The following is a 14,917-nucleotide window of genomic DNA, read 5'->3' as shown; positions in this document are numbered from 1 at the left end:
AGGTCCGGTGAATAAGGAGGATGAGCCAAAACGTCCCAGCCAAACTCGAGTAATTTGTTTTGCGTTGTCAAAGATGTGTGAGGCCTAGCGTTGTCATGATGGAAGACAACACCCTTGCGATTTGCCAATTCTGGTCGCTTTGTGCGAATAGCTTCTTTCAATTTCGTTAACTGGGAACAGTATAGTGTTGAATCTATTGTTTTTCCAGATGGTAGTAACTCGTAATAAATAATGCCCTTAAAGTCCCACCATACGGAGAGCATTACTTTCTTCTGTGACGAAAATGGACGTTACTTCTTTCCATGTTTACCGCTACACAATATGTACGATACTTATGATAGCCAAACCAAAGTCCGTAGGAAATTTAAAAGAAACATGATCTTGCATGTGTTTATTTGACTTGCTTGATAGCATTCAGAAAAAAAAGTAAATCAGCATGAAACTTATACGGAAAGAAAACCGAACGAATTTAATTGCCAACCCAATAATTTAAAAATAGAGGGGTTCTCTTTAAAGTAGAGAATTTGCACATCATCATCCTTTTTGGGGTCGTCCTGTACATTAAAAAATAATTTCTGGAAATACTCTTTTATGTGCTGTGCGATCCTACAAAAAAAATGTTACCTTTATTGATATAGCAGCTAAGGAAGTCTGCGTACTATTGAAGGACCTGGTATATTCCGAAACAGTGATCCATTAAGAGGCACTCGAGTATATTTATACAAACATATTGCCAGTTTGTTACACCAAGTGTTTTAAATCACCATTATTGACATTTTTTTAATTAATGATTATAAAGCCATGGAAAAAACCAACTTTTTATTTTCAGCTGAGGCAAGAATCGAGTCTACTTATACATGATGCTTATAATAAAAATCGCTATAACATTAAGTATTACCTAATTGGCTGAAGATCACTCTGCCTTACCCCTGAGCCGCTACCTTTGTAAAAAAATTTAAAAACAAAAATATAATAAATAGAACTTTTCAATATTGAGGCCTTGACCACCATTTATTTAACTCCGAGAAAATGGATAGGAGAAAGACTTTTAATATACCCAGTAGTTTATCTGCAAGATGAGTGATTTAATTTTACTCTGTCTTTATATAATCAGCTGTTAACTGTATTAAACTATTGTAATTAATAACAAAGGTGTAGTATGCAATCTAAAGCTACTTGAACATAATTTTTTTTGTATAACAAGTGGTTCTGAACTGATCACGAAACTCAAGTTAATTCAGGTTAGAGTCTGCTGAATATTCTTAATATATTTCAATTACAGGGGGTAACATATTATCATGAATATATTTCCGGGGCCCAATAGTACTTTAGCAAAAACCGAATAAATCTATGGCCAAAACGTACCATACACGGGGAGGCAAAGTTTTACATTTTTTAAATTAATAACTGAACCGGATTATTGTTTTTCCCTACTTCCATCACATTCTTAATTTGCATCAATAGATATTTTTGCAAATTCCTCGAAAACGGTAAGAAATCACTTAAACTTGGTATCAAGATTCTTACAAGAGGTTCCAAAAAATTATACAAGGCATGAATTAGTATATGACTCAAAAAAAAAACATAACACCCTGTATATAGCTACTGACGATTTGGATATTTTATTGTATACGATCTGAAAGAAAATAAATGTAGGAAATTTTAAAAATCAACTCGAAGCATGTGTAAGAAAAACGCAAAATATCAGAAAAATGTGAACTTTCGTCACTCCATATATACCTGTATGTATTCGATTTGGCTGTTCCACCCTTTATATATACTTAATCTTCGTAATGACTCTTCTCAAAGTTCAGCAACCCACGAGGATGATTGGATCTTCTATACTTAAATCAATACATAATGTTTTAGGCTAATAATAATAGTGTCATTTACTAATTAGTGCACACATTAATAGGGATCAAAGAGGTATCCGCACCTCCACATGATACCTTTTGGATACCTCTTTTCCTGAGTCCTGGTAAACAACTTCGGAGGAGGAAAAAAGTGAACAAATGCGGAAGACCGAAGGATGGATGAAATGGGAAACTACACGGGGTGTCCGGATTTTTTGTAGCAGCATTTTAATCACGTATTCTCGGTATAAGAATGTTATCATTTTGCTACATAAACTATATGCGATAAATAGTCAGGTAAGGAAATGCAGGCTGTTGAAATTTTATATTTTTTTCAATTTATCTTCTATAGCTCCCAAAGCTTTAGAGATATTCAGCTCAAATGTTGAGTATAAATTACTCTTTAGAGTCGAGAAGATTAGATAACACTAGATGATCGTGAAAGTCTACAAAGTGATGTTTTTTGGTGCCGTGTCCCATTTATTCGCCCAAAACTTTCTTTTAGTGCTACGCATACTATTTAATTTTAGACGTTTAAATTGCACGTTCAATTTAGCAACTTTTATATATTTTGACTATTTTAGTATTTGTTACTGTTTTTCAGTTATTTGCAAAATGGTAAATTAACGCATAGTAGTCTTTTCATCGTTCATCGAGTAGTTATTCTAAGAGCAGAATTTTTTATTCACTTTACAAGTTCTTGAGAGTTTATAGGAGTAGAGTACATGTTATCCTTCAAAAGCCCTTAAACATAAAAATTTAGAGATGTCAGATAGGGCGATCGAAGAGGTCAAGGAATTGGTCCTCCTTGATCTACCTATCTCTGAGAATAGTTTACGTTTGGCCAGTTCTTCTCCACTAGAGAATAATGTGGAAGACATCCGTTTAATTATGCTACCATCTTATGCTCAAAATTTGAGCTAAATATCTGAAAAACTTTAGAAAATATAAAAGATAAGTTAAAAGTATATATAAAATTCAAGACCCTGTATAACTCTAACAGAGTATTTCTCGAATATAATTTATACAGCAAACTAATAATATTTGTATGCATAGAATACGTGATTAAAATTCTGCTACAAAAAAACCGTACACCCTTTTTTGATATGAATTCAGGAATTTGGTAGCTAAAATGTTCACTATGATGAGTAGTGCCCGCAACAGTAAAATATAACGGAGAACTCAAAAAGTGGTCTAAAGAAGCAAGCCAGCATTAGAAACTTACAATTTTAATGTCCTTTGGAGTGATGATTAATTTGTCCTGAAAACATCTGAAAAAATATTATGTGTAAGTATAGAAATCTGGCAACTGAAAAGCTTCTTATGCTCAGTAAATCAAGGATCTTCTATAAAACATGGCATATTACGCAAAAATGTCTATTTCCAGGCAGAAAACTGGAGAATGCAAATAGAATATTTTTAACGCTGTGACGTTCAATACTTGGGAAATAACTCCTTAGGCCTAGAATCCCACTTATTATCGACAGATTGCTTACTTAACATTATAAATTATTACCTATGCACATACATCACTTCAAAAAAAAGTAATAAGGATGCAAACTTATCAACTTTTGTTCTTCTCAATTCAATCAAAATTGAAAAATTCGAAATTAAATTTTGGTAGTCATAAATTATCGGGTTTTTAGATATCACAATGAAATAATACAGAGTTATGATTATTTAATCTCATGTGCGGCAGTGCTTCATAATTTTAATGTTATGTAATGTCGCTCAATCAAAAAGTTCATAGTATCTGCAATTTTACGGTATACACACAAACAATCTACAAAAACACATATAAAAAGAATTAACAGTTACAGACTTCGTGGTAACAATAAATACTACATGGATTTGTACTCAGTTCAATTAAAGAGCTGCTTGTTTCAAATTAGACCATAATTGGTCAAATATACTTCTAACAAAATATTTTAATTTAAAAAATAATACTCTTTATTACTTTACGAACATAACAATTTCCTATTTTCCAAATCCGAAGACTTTAAAAAGATCCCCAATTCCAATCTTCGCCACACCATCCCCCATATTGAAATAACTCCCTCTGCCTAAATCCTGCTTTTTCCCTTCCTCCTGGACTTCAAACGTTCCCTTTTCGGCATTGCCCTTGAGTCCATATTTCCCTTCAAAAAACGCGTTCTTAGCATGTCCCTTCTGATTCACATCCCCATTTCTGAAAGCTCTCCCCACTAGAAATTCCCCCAGTTTCTCTCTCAAGCTCGCATCTCGATCTTCATCGAAGAACTCTCTGTCTTTCTTGTATTCATCGATTTTACGGACATTGTGGTGGCCTATATGTATCAGTATTGGTAATACTAACGTAGGTACGGTTCCTTCTACCTACCCTTGGTATCGTGCCCTTTCGCATAGCTGCCCTTATCGGCATAATTGTATCCTTGTTCTCCATGAGCCATCCCAGTTTTATCTGCATAATACTTGCCATCCTGTTTATGCGACAGCTTTTTGCCACCTACAATAGCTCTTTATTGAAAATTTGTCTCAAGTGAATGTGGAACGCCAAGTCTTGCTCAATGTCAGTTAATTAAATCTCATAATTAAGAGGTTACATTTGTGATGTAAAGCAATTGAAAAGTTCACAGGATATGTAGATTCAATTTAGATCCTTGGCTCTGTTTTTACGTAACAATACATATTAATATTAATTTGTATAATAAATATTAAATTCAAATTTCATTTTAGTAAAATACTTATTTCTCCTATGATTATTGCAAAATCGAAGTATGACTCAACTAATTTGGCACAACGCTTAGACTTTACCTTCTTCTGCATATTGTTTTTGTTGTCGTTCTGTATTGCTCGTGCCCTTTTCCCCTTTCTCGTTGCTTTGTTGCGAGTAATAGCCCCCCTTAACAGCTTCGCCCTGTAGCTCTTTTTGAGACGAGTCGTATGATTTACCGCCTCAATACACGAGAAAATTATATAAAAAATAAAAAAATACAAATTAGCTGTTTCTTACCCGGCTGCAGAAATTGCGATTCTTCTGCCACTAAATCAAAATCCACTGGTCTCATAAAAGCTGTGCCCGTACATATAGTCCATAGAATGGCTATGAATAAAATCCGGTAACACATGTTTTGGTATCTGTGTGAAAATCTTTCTCTCAGTGGATAAAAGAACCATTTAAGCACTGACTCTCAAAAACATGAGATTTTATACATAGGCGTGACAAATAGAGACATTGAACTAAATGTTTGTGGCTAAGAAAAATGATTTCGAAATTCTTATTTACGTTTCTTATGGGAGATTTTACACAGTCCACTGAGTTATAATTGAATTGTTAAAAATCGTTGAAGGTGAAGTTCATTCGTGATCATTAACGCCATAAGAGAAGTTCTCAAAGAACCCAGAAGTCCAGGGATTCGTACCAATTTCATTTTATGTGATCAAAAATCCAATAGTCATGGTCCCGATTATAATCTACGTAATCAAATCGACCCATAACTACATAGTGCTCCGTAATTACTTAGAAGCGACATAGGTACATTAAATGTGCAATTATAAATTAAATTAGTAAAGCTTTTTGAGCATATTAAATCGTAAAAAATTGTCAAAAATAAACAATATTATTAAATATCACTTATGTAGTTGATAAAGCAAAGTAAAGAGATAACAACACTTCAATTTTTATGAAATGTTTGGATTATTCGGTGATCCCCTGATAACAACTACCGACAGTAAATGGTCGGTCAATGTAAAACTTGGTCAAGGTTTGATGAACAATACATGTATAGTTGATACAATCGTATAGAAGTTTCTTTAATTACGCATCCGTTATAGCTGTAATTGGCTTTGAACAAAGTTTTGTTATGAAACTACTTTTTTTGAGTATGCAAAGTATATTGATAATTTCCTATATTGCTCAACACATAAACGAATGATGAACAACAACCATCACTATTATTATTTTGTACTAATTATTCGAAATTATCGACGTATCCCAGCATTGAGAACGAAATTGCTTCTAGGGAAAACCACTGAGAGAATACAGTTTAAAGGTCAACAAAGACACTTTCAAACTCTTAGGCACAAAATCTACTTTCTCTTTTAATGGCCCATTGCCGATCTTTCATGCCTTCCTTTGTTTCACAAACAATTCTTTCTAAAAAATGATTCACTTCAAAATGTGAACTCACAGTCTCAACTACGAAAAAATGGTGAAGGCGCTAAGCGATGGAACGTTAACAACAAAATGGAAAAGCTAATTTTTGGGCACGTTTACAATCTAAACAGCATTCCCGTGCAAGCTCCCTTGTAATGGTTTCGATTGTGTTGCGTAATAAAATTGCAACAGTCTCCAATTAAGCGGTCACAGTCATAGCAAATTAAACTTTTGGGAGTGGGCACCCTGTCGCCTCCACCAATGTGTTTAAAACAAATATCTGAATGTGGCAGCTTGTATAAACCACTACACCAATTAATCTGCTATGGTGCAACAAATCAATAATTATTAGTGACGTCCCAGATGTAAAAAGCCAAATTAAATAGATTCTCCATAAATAAAACTCTCTCTGGTTAGCTTTTAATTATTTTAAGTAGCTTTTTTTTAGCAACAGTTTTATGAAAAATGTAATTCTGCACAGATAAATTTTTACTATGACTCTGCACAGATAAACTTTTCTAATGACAGGTTGGGACGTTGATATATAGATTACCGAGGGGCCGATATTTATTTGTATCTCTGTTGAAACAAAACCAACAAATTAAATTTCTGAGAAACAGTCAGTAATTTCGCCGGCTATGTATTCACAAACCTATTGATGCTGATCTCGCAGTTTCGTTTAAAGTATCTTTCAAATCTTTGGTTTGTTGGCATCATGGAAGTTTTAAACGATTTATAAACTCATTACCAAAGAATTTAATCAGTTTCATGCAGCAATTAGGTAAATACAAATCAAATAAAATGCCATATAATTAAAAGAAAATTTATTGACTCCCTTCTTACAAAATTACCATCAAGATATAATTATTAATAACAAGATGGAAGAAGGAACTATTAAGTAAATAAAAGTTTACTTCAACTTTTTCTTTGGGCGTAAATTGTTGGTGTGACCACATTTAGTCTTGCGACAATTGGTAGCCCGAGGATGAAGTCTGGCATAGCATTTGCGGCAGATCATTTTGTCGCAATTGTATTTCTGAGCTAATATACGTAGAGAGGGCTCAATAATCCCTCCTCTCAATCTTAGCACCAAGTGAAGAGTTGACTCCTTCTGGATGTTGTAGTCAGATAAGGTACGACCATCCTCCAATTGTTTTCCCGCAAAGATCAAACGTTGCTGATCTAAAAAAGAGTATTTTGGAACTTTCGGAAGTTTGAACTTTGACTTGGGTTTTTACCTGGAGGAATGCCTTCTTTATCCTGAATCTTAGCTTTCACATTTTCAATCGTATCTGAGGGCTCTACCTCGAGGGTTATGGTTTTACCCGTAAGGGTTTTCACGAAAATTTGCATTGTGGCGTTTCTAAAATAACAAAAAACAAAATGTTCACGTCAAACTACCCTTCGGGGGACTTAACCTATAAATTTTCCGACAAAATTTCCGGATAAAATGGTGTGTTACCCGGATTATTTAAATTGGCTAAAATAGATAGGGAAATGGGTTGCTTATAGGAGTTATTTTTGGGAATATTTGAGTATTAAAACATGAATTTCTCTCAAATTTACTTCTACTTACATTCCTTCAAAACGTGCGCCACAGCCTTCCTAAGAAAAAGAAGTTGACACTACTGATCACTGACAACTAACGCGACGTCATGGCAGACTTAACTTTGAAATTTAGTGCTGGAGTTAATAGAGTATTTAGAACTTTGTAGTGTACAGAAAACAGAGCGTGTTGTGAGATTAGCAAATTGTTATAAAAGATTGTTCAATAAAGCCTTAAGGCGTTTTAAAATATTGCATAATATTAAAATAAGAATATGTATTAAATCAGGACGTACAAGCAGCAACATATTGTTGTTTCGGATATGCTAGACTGAGTTCCCATAGACATTGCCCAAAAGAATCTAAGGTATAATTTGCCTTTGGATATCAGGTCGAAATCTAAACTTACACTCATTTGTGTATAACACACTGACCCATTCTCCGAGACCCCAATATTTATGTTTCTTCGACCAAGCCTGACGTAGAACGCGATTTCTTCTACGCAGTACAGGGACACGTATTGGGCGTCGAGACTGTAGACCAGATACATAAAATCGATTTCTAGTCGTTTGCTTCAAAATCAACACCCCGCATACTTTGTGCAGGTTTCCATTCAAATTTATAGCTACAGCTGTTTTTATACGCCTAACTTGAAAAATCAGAAAATTATCTTGTTCTGCTATTGTAGGATATACACCTTTCTTTTACTTTTCCAGTTTCTTGGTATCGTGCACATTATCAGCTATTAACCGATAGTTCTTTCTCACGAGTGTATCTAATATGAGCGTTGTCAGCAATTTCCCTTTTTACCTAGATTATTTTAAGGAGTGTATTTACCATACCTTGCTTTGTATGTTTAACAGTATATAATAATTCAAAATAAATCATATTACATTAAAAATAACAAACTACATAAAACACATAAAAAATACAATCCATACAACAAGGTAAAACACATTGATCATGCATTTTTCTTAAAATATACAATTGATGTCCTAAATTTGAGGGTGAGAATTTCACCGGAAACTGGCATACTTAATATAGACATCCATATCGACAGCTTTGGGACATTTAGGACCGTATTTTCCTAGATTTACATAATTCTCATAAATGTTGATCGATCTTTTATCAATAGTAGGAGGAGTAACTTGAAATGCATCATTTTGTGAAAAGAAAGACAGTGGTTTGATGGACGTGTTATTTGGAGTGAACCGAGAGATGGCTGTACCATTTGCACGTCTACCTGTAAGGACATACCTAAAAGAAAGTCATTGGAGTTTAGAAAATGGCCATTAACTCACGTAGTCCCTACAAACGAAAAGTGCGACTTACTTTTTGTAAGTTAAAACATCTTGGTGTGATGGCTCTTTAATTTGAAAACCATAAACTTCCTCCGTGGATGGAAAAAGATTTTTGAAGGTAATTGATTCCGGTGTTGACTCTTTAGAAAAGCTATCGGGCGATATGTCTGTGTTCAAACTCTCTTCATCATCCGAAGAATCTTCATTGCTACTAGAGCTGATGGATTATGCAATATTGGAAAAGTTGGAAACTACAGTTCACATATTACCTTGTGCTGGAAGCAGCGGAACTCGTAGAACTTTGTCCGGTAACTGAGGGATTTTTTGCTGAATTACCTTTCAACAGTACTTCCTCTCGTCGTTTGTCCGGTCTGGCCCTGACGGCGAAGGGACTATAATTTACTGCAACCGTACACACTGGCATAAAATCCACAGAACTGCTGATTTTAAATGCGAAAACGTCAGATAGCATATTTAACTCATTTGGCCTGAAGTAAAAAACAACTTATGAATAAAATAACATTAGCGGAGTTATTATAGTTTGGCGCTCACTATAAGGATCTTGAAAACTATCAAAGACACGAAGTCGGTTAACTTGCGGCAAAGTTACATATATTGTAACTAATTTTACCGACTTCGCATCTCTTATGATTTTCAAGATCCCAGTGGCGAGCAATTGATTCAAAAAAGCCCTGCATACCTATAATAATCGACATAGGAATCAATCATCTCGACTTCATTAGAATGCACTTGAATTAACTCAAAACAGGCTTTGGTGACATCCTTATAAGCATAAGGGAGACATCTAAAAACCCCCTGATCCCACCACTGAGTCAGAGACTTTGAGTTAAACATCTTCAATTTGTGATGGAAATAATAATCGCTGGAATATTCCCATATCTGGGGTTGGTTTTCAGCCGGTTTAAACAACCCCAAAAACAAGTTAATGGCGTTTTGTTTTTCGGCATCCGAAAATGTGTTACTATAGTACCGACTCAGGGTTTGCATAATGTCGTTTCCTTGAGACGACCAAGGAGCGGTTTTCCGATAGGTTTTAATGCGATGTACTAATTGCGATCCACCGTATTGGAGAGCCAAAGTGTCTCCGTGGTCTTCATATAAGGATTCCAACATCCGGACACAATCAGTGTCAAACTCTAAATTCGGAGTGTCTAATACTCCAAGGGCGCATAACTGGTAACCTAAGGCATATTTTCCTAGAAATAAGAAAGATTGAAATCCAAGAACAAAAATCTGAAGGTCACATCAGTGTAGAAACTGGGTTCCTACCTATTGCAAACTGAGCAGTGTTGGTCCTATCCAAACAATCAACACAATTAGTTCTAACAATTCCAGTTTGTCTACTTGAAATTTGCTTTTCACAGCGCCCAATAACCGTACTAGGTCGCTGAGTAAAATAAGTCCTCTGATTATGAAAAATCCCCACTTTTGCAACTGCATTTTTAGCAATTCCTGCCAGCAAATCCATCACATTGGAATTGCTTTTATTTTTTCGAGCCATATCGAAGGTTTTGTAAACAATTTGATGTTCCACTGGTAGGAATTGATTTAAATATTTAACGGCAGTACTTAATTGATCACTTAACATCGATTCCTGCGGCTTTCGCTCTCGCTTTTTGACCAAATTTAATATAACTATCGGGGCCCCATATCTCTTTAAAAGCTCGTTGAAATGAGCTCCTGCGGTCTCGGCAAAAGGGTCATAGAAGTCTATAGTTATAGCTGGTTTGGCCACCATTTTCCCCATCTCTTGTTTCCAATGACCTAACCAAATATGCATTTCAGAACTTTCTCAATTAATGCGATTTAAATACCTGGTATTGAGCCTCTCATCTGCACAAATGAAGTAAAGTGACTGTTATTAAATGATGACAATCCAGAATCGTGAACTATTTGCTCTGTTTCAACTTCATTTGCAACATCACCTTCGAAATTTGAACCTCTCTTCAGGAATCTAGTTCCTGCATATTTACTAGATCTATAATAACTGACTCATCCCCTACTCATTTATAAGACTTTGTAAATAAACCCACCTTCTGGCAATTAAAGTTAAATACAAAGACTTTCCAAACACATTAATATTGCTTTGCCCAATAAATCCATGGGTTACAAACAAAATCCAATTTGGATGAAGTTCTGCCTTCAACGCTAAAAATTAACTAAAAAAACTATCTCTTTTCTGTTTGAAAACAAAGCAAACCTTCACTTAAAAGGTGCAAGTTCCAGACAAATTTTTTATGGGGGAAAGTTCTTATACCAAAATGTTGAGCTTCTTTGCTACCATTATTGGAACTCTGTGAAATTATTGACTCTGTTAGGAATTTATTATGGTCTCCATTATTAAGTAAGTTGTTTTGAGGCTCTAAGTCACCGCTATAAGTATCAAAATGTTTTGGTTCTGTTAGGTTGTGTTGAAGACTGTGAGTTAAATCATAGCTGTAGCTGCAAATTCTTTAGGTTAAAAATCATTTTATTGATTTTAACACTACTTGCCTAAAGTAAAAATTGCTGGCCAAATCAATGCTCTGGAACATTTTTAAATATCGAGTTTCATCTGGATGAACCATTCTAACTGATTCATGTGGAATGTAAATCATTGTAGTATCTTCAATTTTATAAATAGTATGATGTCCAATAACTGCTATTTTTCTTCTTTTGGTAATAAGAATGATATAATAACCTTCCAGAAATCGTATAAAGCCTAATTAACCTTATATATTACTGCAGATAATTCAAATTAATAACCAATTTAATCATCTTACCAACAATACCAAAAGCTGAAATAAATCTTGATATTCCTCCAGCCCCAGCCTTTCTATTTCCTGACTCAATCATATTTACTAGATCACTAACTTCATCAGCGGAGTACTCCACTTTATCGTCATAGATTTCAAGATCTCTAGGCTCAGTTCTATCAATTTTCAATACTCGAAAGCGAGTTTGAGTATTGTTTGATCCCATTAAATAGTATTTCTATGAAACAGAGGAGAGGATATTATGGTAATTATCATTACTGAATCTAGGAGGTCGAGTTTAAAGCTTGAAGAGTCAGTTTTTAATGAATACAATTAAGGAAGTAGGATTGATATTTGAACTATCACTGTGTCCGGGGAAAAACTTACAGATTTGGTCTCATATAAGGCCATTTTTTGTATGGAACTAATAATGGGGTAAAAAAGGGTTCCGTTTTTATTCATAATTGTTATAAGATTTGTTTATTGGTATTAGTTGTTGATTTAATTTAGTTCGGCTTAAATTCCAAGAATTTAGAATTTCTTTAAGAAACCCCGAATTATGAGAATTTCATTTGTAATATCAATATTAATAATTGTCATTAAATTCCTTTTTTATTTGTTTACGAATATAAACTATAACCTAAGTTTTCTTGGTTTGTGGTTCACTAATCAAATAGATTACAGATTGTCCAACTTAGGAAAATACCTTATTTTGAATATAAAAATTATTAAATTATTTTGTTATGCTGAAGTGAAATAAAAAAAACATAAGTATAACTGTCGATTGGATTTTTATTGTAGTTTTCCTTAAAAATATTTATAATATACAAAAAAAAAATTAAAATCGCAATAAACGCCTAAAAAAGTATGGTGCTGAGTGCCCTAGAGGCAACGATGCCACATTTCAAGTAAAATTTAATGATATTTAATTGACAGGGTACAATAATCAAATCCTCCATTCATGGAAACGTGTTGTGATTCTGAATATATTTAAAATTGAAACTTTTCTTTCATTTCTGTTGCCATTAATCTATTTTTCTATTTATCTTTTTATTGTCCATCAGAAAGCTTTATTACCGAACTATTGCTGTTTCAAAAATAGCCCTTCTCTAGGTTAATATGGCAGAAACAATGAAGCAAACTGTCGCCAGCATGTTGAATGGCATAGAAAGGTATATTTACTATTGATGCAGTTTCTCTAATCATTTCACTCTATTTTAATATTTATTTCTGTAGATACAACCCAGACAATTTACCCACTTTGGAGCGTTACGTCGAAATGCAATCCAAGGAAAACACTTATGACTTAGAGGCCAACCTGGCTGTTTTAAAGTTGTATCAGTTCAATCCGCATAGTTTCAATATCGATATTACATGCCAAATTTTGCTGAAGGCTCTCACTAACTTGCCTCATACAGATTTTATATTGTGCAAATGCTTATTAACTGACAAACAGGTGAGTAAAGAATGTTTACAACTTTAGAAATATCATTTAGAAATGATTACACAGACATACTCACAACTTTGACTAATCTGCAGCCGTATCTCATATGTTTATGTGCTTAATAGAAATATATAAGGAAATCCATGTGTAAAAACTATTTTCTTTTTCAGCTCACTGCAGATCCAATAAACCAGGTGATATATTTAGCAGATATATTGGAGCAATGTGATTTCCAACTGTTTTGGGCAAGGATTAGAACAACCCCTGAATTAACTCAAAAAATTGTTGGATTCCTGGACTCAATCCGAAAGTTTGTTTGCCATGTTGTGGGAATTACTTTCCAAACCATTGACAAGAAACATCTTGCTCAGTTGTTGGGTAATAGAACTGTGCTGATTGAATCGAAAGAGATAGTAAGCTAATAATGCTATTTTTTGTAGGAGACATTGATGACCAAACTCTGCAAATGTGGGTGAAGAAGTATGGCTGGAAATTAGAAGGAAGTGATTTGGTTTTCATTAGAAATCAAGATGACAACATTAAGACAAAGAATATCAGCGAGAAAATAGATTTTGAAAGTGTAGGCCATATCATGGCATCTTGTCATTAATGCAAAAATATACATAATATATAATAATAATAATAATGAGTTTTATTGTCTTATTAAATTATCATCTATTCTTCACTTTTTCCTCCCTGTCACCTATCCGGCTATTCTTACCTGTACCTACCTGTTTATAGGATGTCTGAATTATTTTGAAATTTTCATCATGGTGAATTGCCATGATAATGGTGTTTAGATGCTTCCCTTAAGGATAGCTGCTTTTTAAAACTTTTATCTGTTGGCTCTTATTTCAACAATAATTGATTTTTTGTCACGCAAGTTACTCGTTTCTCAAAATTGTTTTTTACCACGCATATTGTTCGATATAAATAAATCTTAGCTATAGTTAGCAAGGTTGTCAGCTCTATAACATCTCTCAAACTGCCAACTCGCATTGGTCCGAACGTTCCGAATCTCGGTAAACACCTATTGGACTCACTACTTTTTGGTCCACACTTATTCAAAAAGAAAGGTTTAGGTGTCAAATTATTAATGTAGATTTCAGTACTTTAATCTCAATTAAATTTCAATTGAAATTTTTGAAATGGCGCGTTGATATAGATCCTCCTAGAGAAGTCCTAGGTTTCTCTGAAAACTAGCTCGATGTTAAAATTAACATCACATTAATAATATGCCCTTAATGAAAAGAACGTATCAGTTAACCTATTTCCTTTATTAAATCTGTTGATCGTTATTAAAAATTAAAAGTCATATATACTAAACATTTTTTACCTATGTAGACAATTACGTGTTCACGTCCAGGTGATCATCAATATATCACACTTACCTTCATTATCATTTCTCAATTGTTCGGACTTGATATTCTTAAGTAGGAGATGGATTAAACCTTTCGAAATGTGTATTGTTGTGTACGTGAGATTTTAACTTATTGCGAATAATGATTTACGTTTGATTAAAGCATTTGGAATGTTTATCATATGCTTGCAAATTTTGAAATCATTAGGCAGTACCGGCTTTATGGGGGGGCGAAGTTAGGCAACGGCCCAGGGCGGCGGACTTTCCTGACGGACGGTTTATTTTTGGTTTTAAGGGAGGGGAAATAAAAATTTCGTTTGTTAAGTCTGATCCTGGTTTTACTCATCGCACGAAAAACTGATGCCCTAAAATGTCCGCTTGCCTATAGATTTGGAAATTTCCTCAAGACATCTAATTTACTATAACAAACAGCGCCTAGGGCGCTAGACGTACCAAGTCCGACCCTGTCAATAGGTTAACTCTACGAGTTAAAAAGCTATTTTGAGATAAAACTGCATAACTG

The 14,917-nt window shown here is 34.1% G+C and overlaps 4 protein-coding genes across 4 annotated transcripts; 1 reads left to right on the top strand and 3 right to left on the bottom strand.

Moving 5' to 3' along the window:
- Positions 1-3,778: 3,778 nt before the first annotated feature.
- On the bottom strand, positions 3,779-6,269 carry LOC136345687 (uncharacterized). Its single transcript, XM_066294215.1, has 5 exons — positions 6,109-6,269; positions 4,846-4,970; positions 4,647-4,787; positions 4,213-4,338; positions 3,779-4,159 (listed from the first exon to the last, which is right to left on the bottom strand). The coding sequence occupies exons 1-5, from the start codon at positions 6,120-6,122 to the stop codon at positions 3,831-3,833; spliced, it is 735 nt and encodes a 244-aa protein (XP_066150312.1). The 5' UTR covers positions 6,123-6,269; the 3' UTR covers positions 3,779-3,830.
- A 528-nt stretch (positions 6,270-6,797) lies between these two features.
- On the bottom strand, positions 6,798-7,704 carry RpL40 (ribosomal protein L40). The gene is made up of 3 exons (XM_066294245.1): positions 7,565-7,704; positions 7,227-7,351; positions 6,798-7,170 (listed from the first exon to the last, which is right to left on the bottom strand). The coding sequence occupies exons 2-3, from the start codon at positions 7,339-7,341 to the stop codon at positions 6,899-6,901; spliced, it is 387 nt and encodes a 128-aa protein (XP_066150342.1). The 5' UTR covers positions 7,342-7,351; positions 7,565-7,704; the 3' UTR covers positions 6,798-6,898.
- Positions 7,705-8,380: 676 nt separating this feature from the next.
- Positions 8,381-12,224, bottom strand: FIG4 (polyphosphoinositide phosphatase FIG4). The gene is made up of 11 exons (XM_066294242.1): positions 11,978-12,224; positions 11,618-11,828; positions 11,349-11,556; positions 11,056-11,297; positions 10,889-11,003; positions 10,670-10,833; positions 10,125-10,619; positions 9,535-10,051; positions 9,104-9,322; positions 8,866-9,051; positions 8,381-8,790 (listed from the first exon to the last, which is right to left on the bottom strand). Exons 1-11 carry the CDS (start codon positions 12,050-12,052, stop codon positions 8,550-8,552), a joined length of 2,673 nt encoding a protein of 890 aa, XP_066150339.1. The 5' UTR covers positions 12,053-12,224; the 3' UTR covers positions 8,381-8,549.
- Positions 12,225-12,529: 305 nt separating this feature from the next.
- eIF3k (eukaryotic translation initiation factor 3 subunit k) lies at positions 12,530-13,680 on the top strand. The gene is made up of 4 exons (XM_066294243.1): positions 12,530-12,762; positions 12,827-13,046; positions 13,205-13,412; positions 13,475-13,680. The coding sequence occupies exons 1-4, from the start codon at positions 12,710-12,712 to the stop codon at positions 13,642-13,644; spliced, it is 651 nt and encodes a 216-aa protein (XP_066150340.1). The 5' UTR covers positions 12,530-12,709; the 3' UTR covers positions 13,645-13,680.
- Positions 13,681-14,917: the final 1,237 nt, after the last annotated feature.

The sequence above is a fragment of the Euwallacea fornicatus genome, chromosome 21 (assembly GCF_040115645.1).
Source record: "Euwallacea fornicatus isolate EFF26 chromosome 21, ASM4011564v1, whole genome shotgun sequence".
In the NCBI taxonomy this organism is placed as follows: domain Eukaryota; kingdom Metazoa; phylum Arthropoda; class Insecta; order Coleoptera; family Curculionidae; genus Euwallacea; species Euwallacea fornicatus.
Note: the sequence above shows the minus strand (reverse complement) of the source record. Positions and strands in the feature narration are given on the sequence as shown.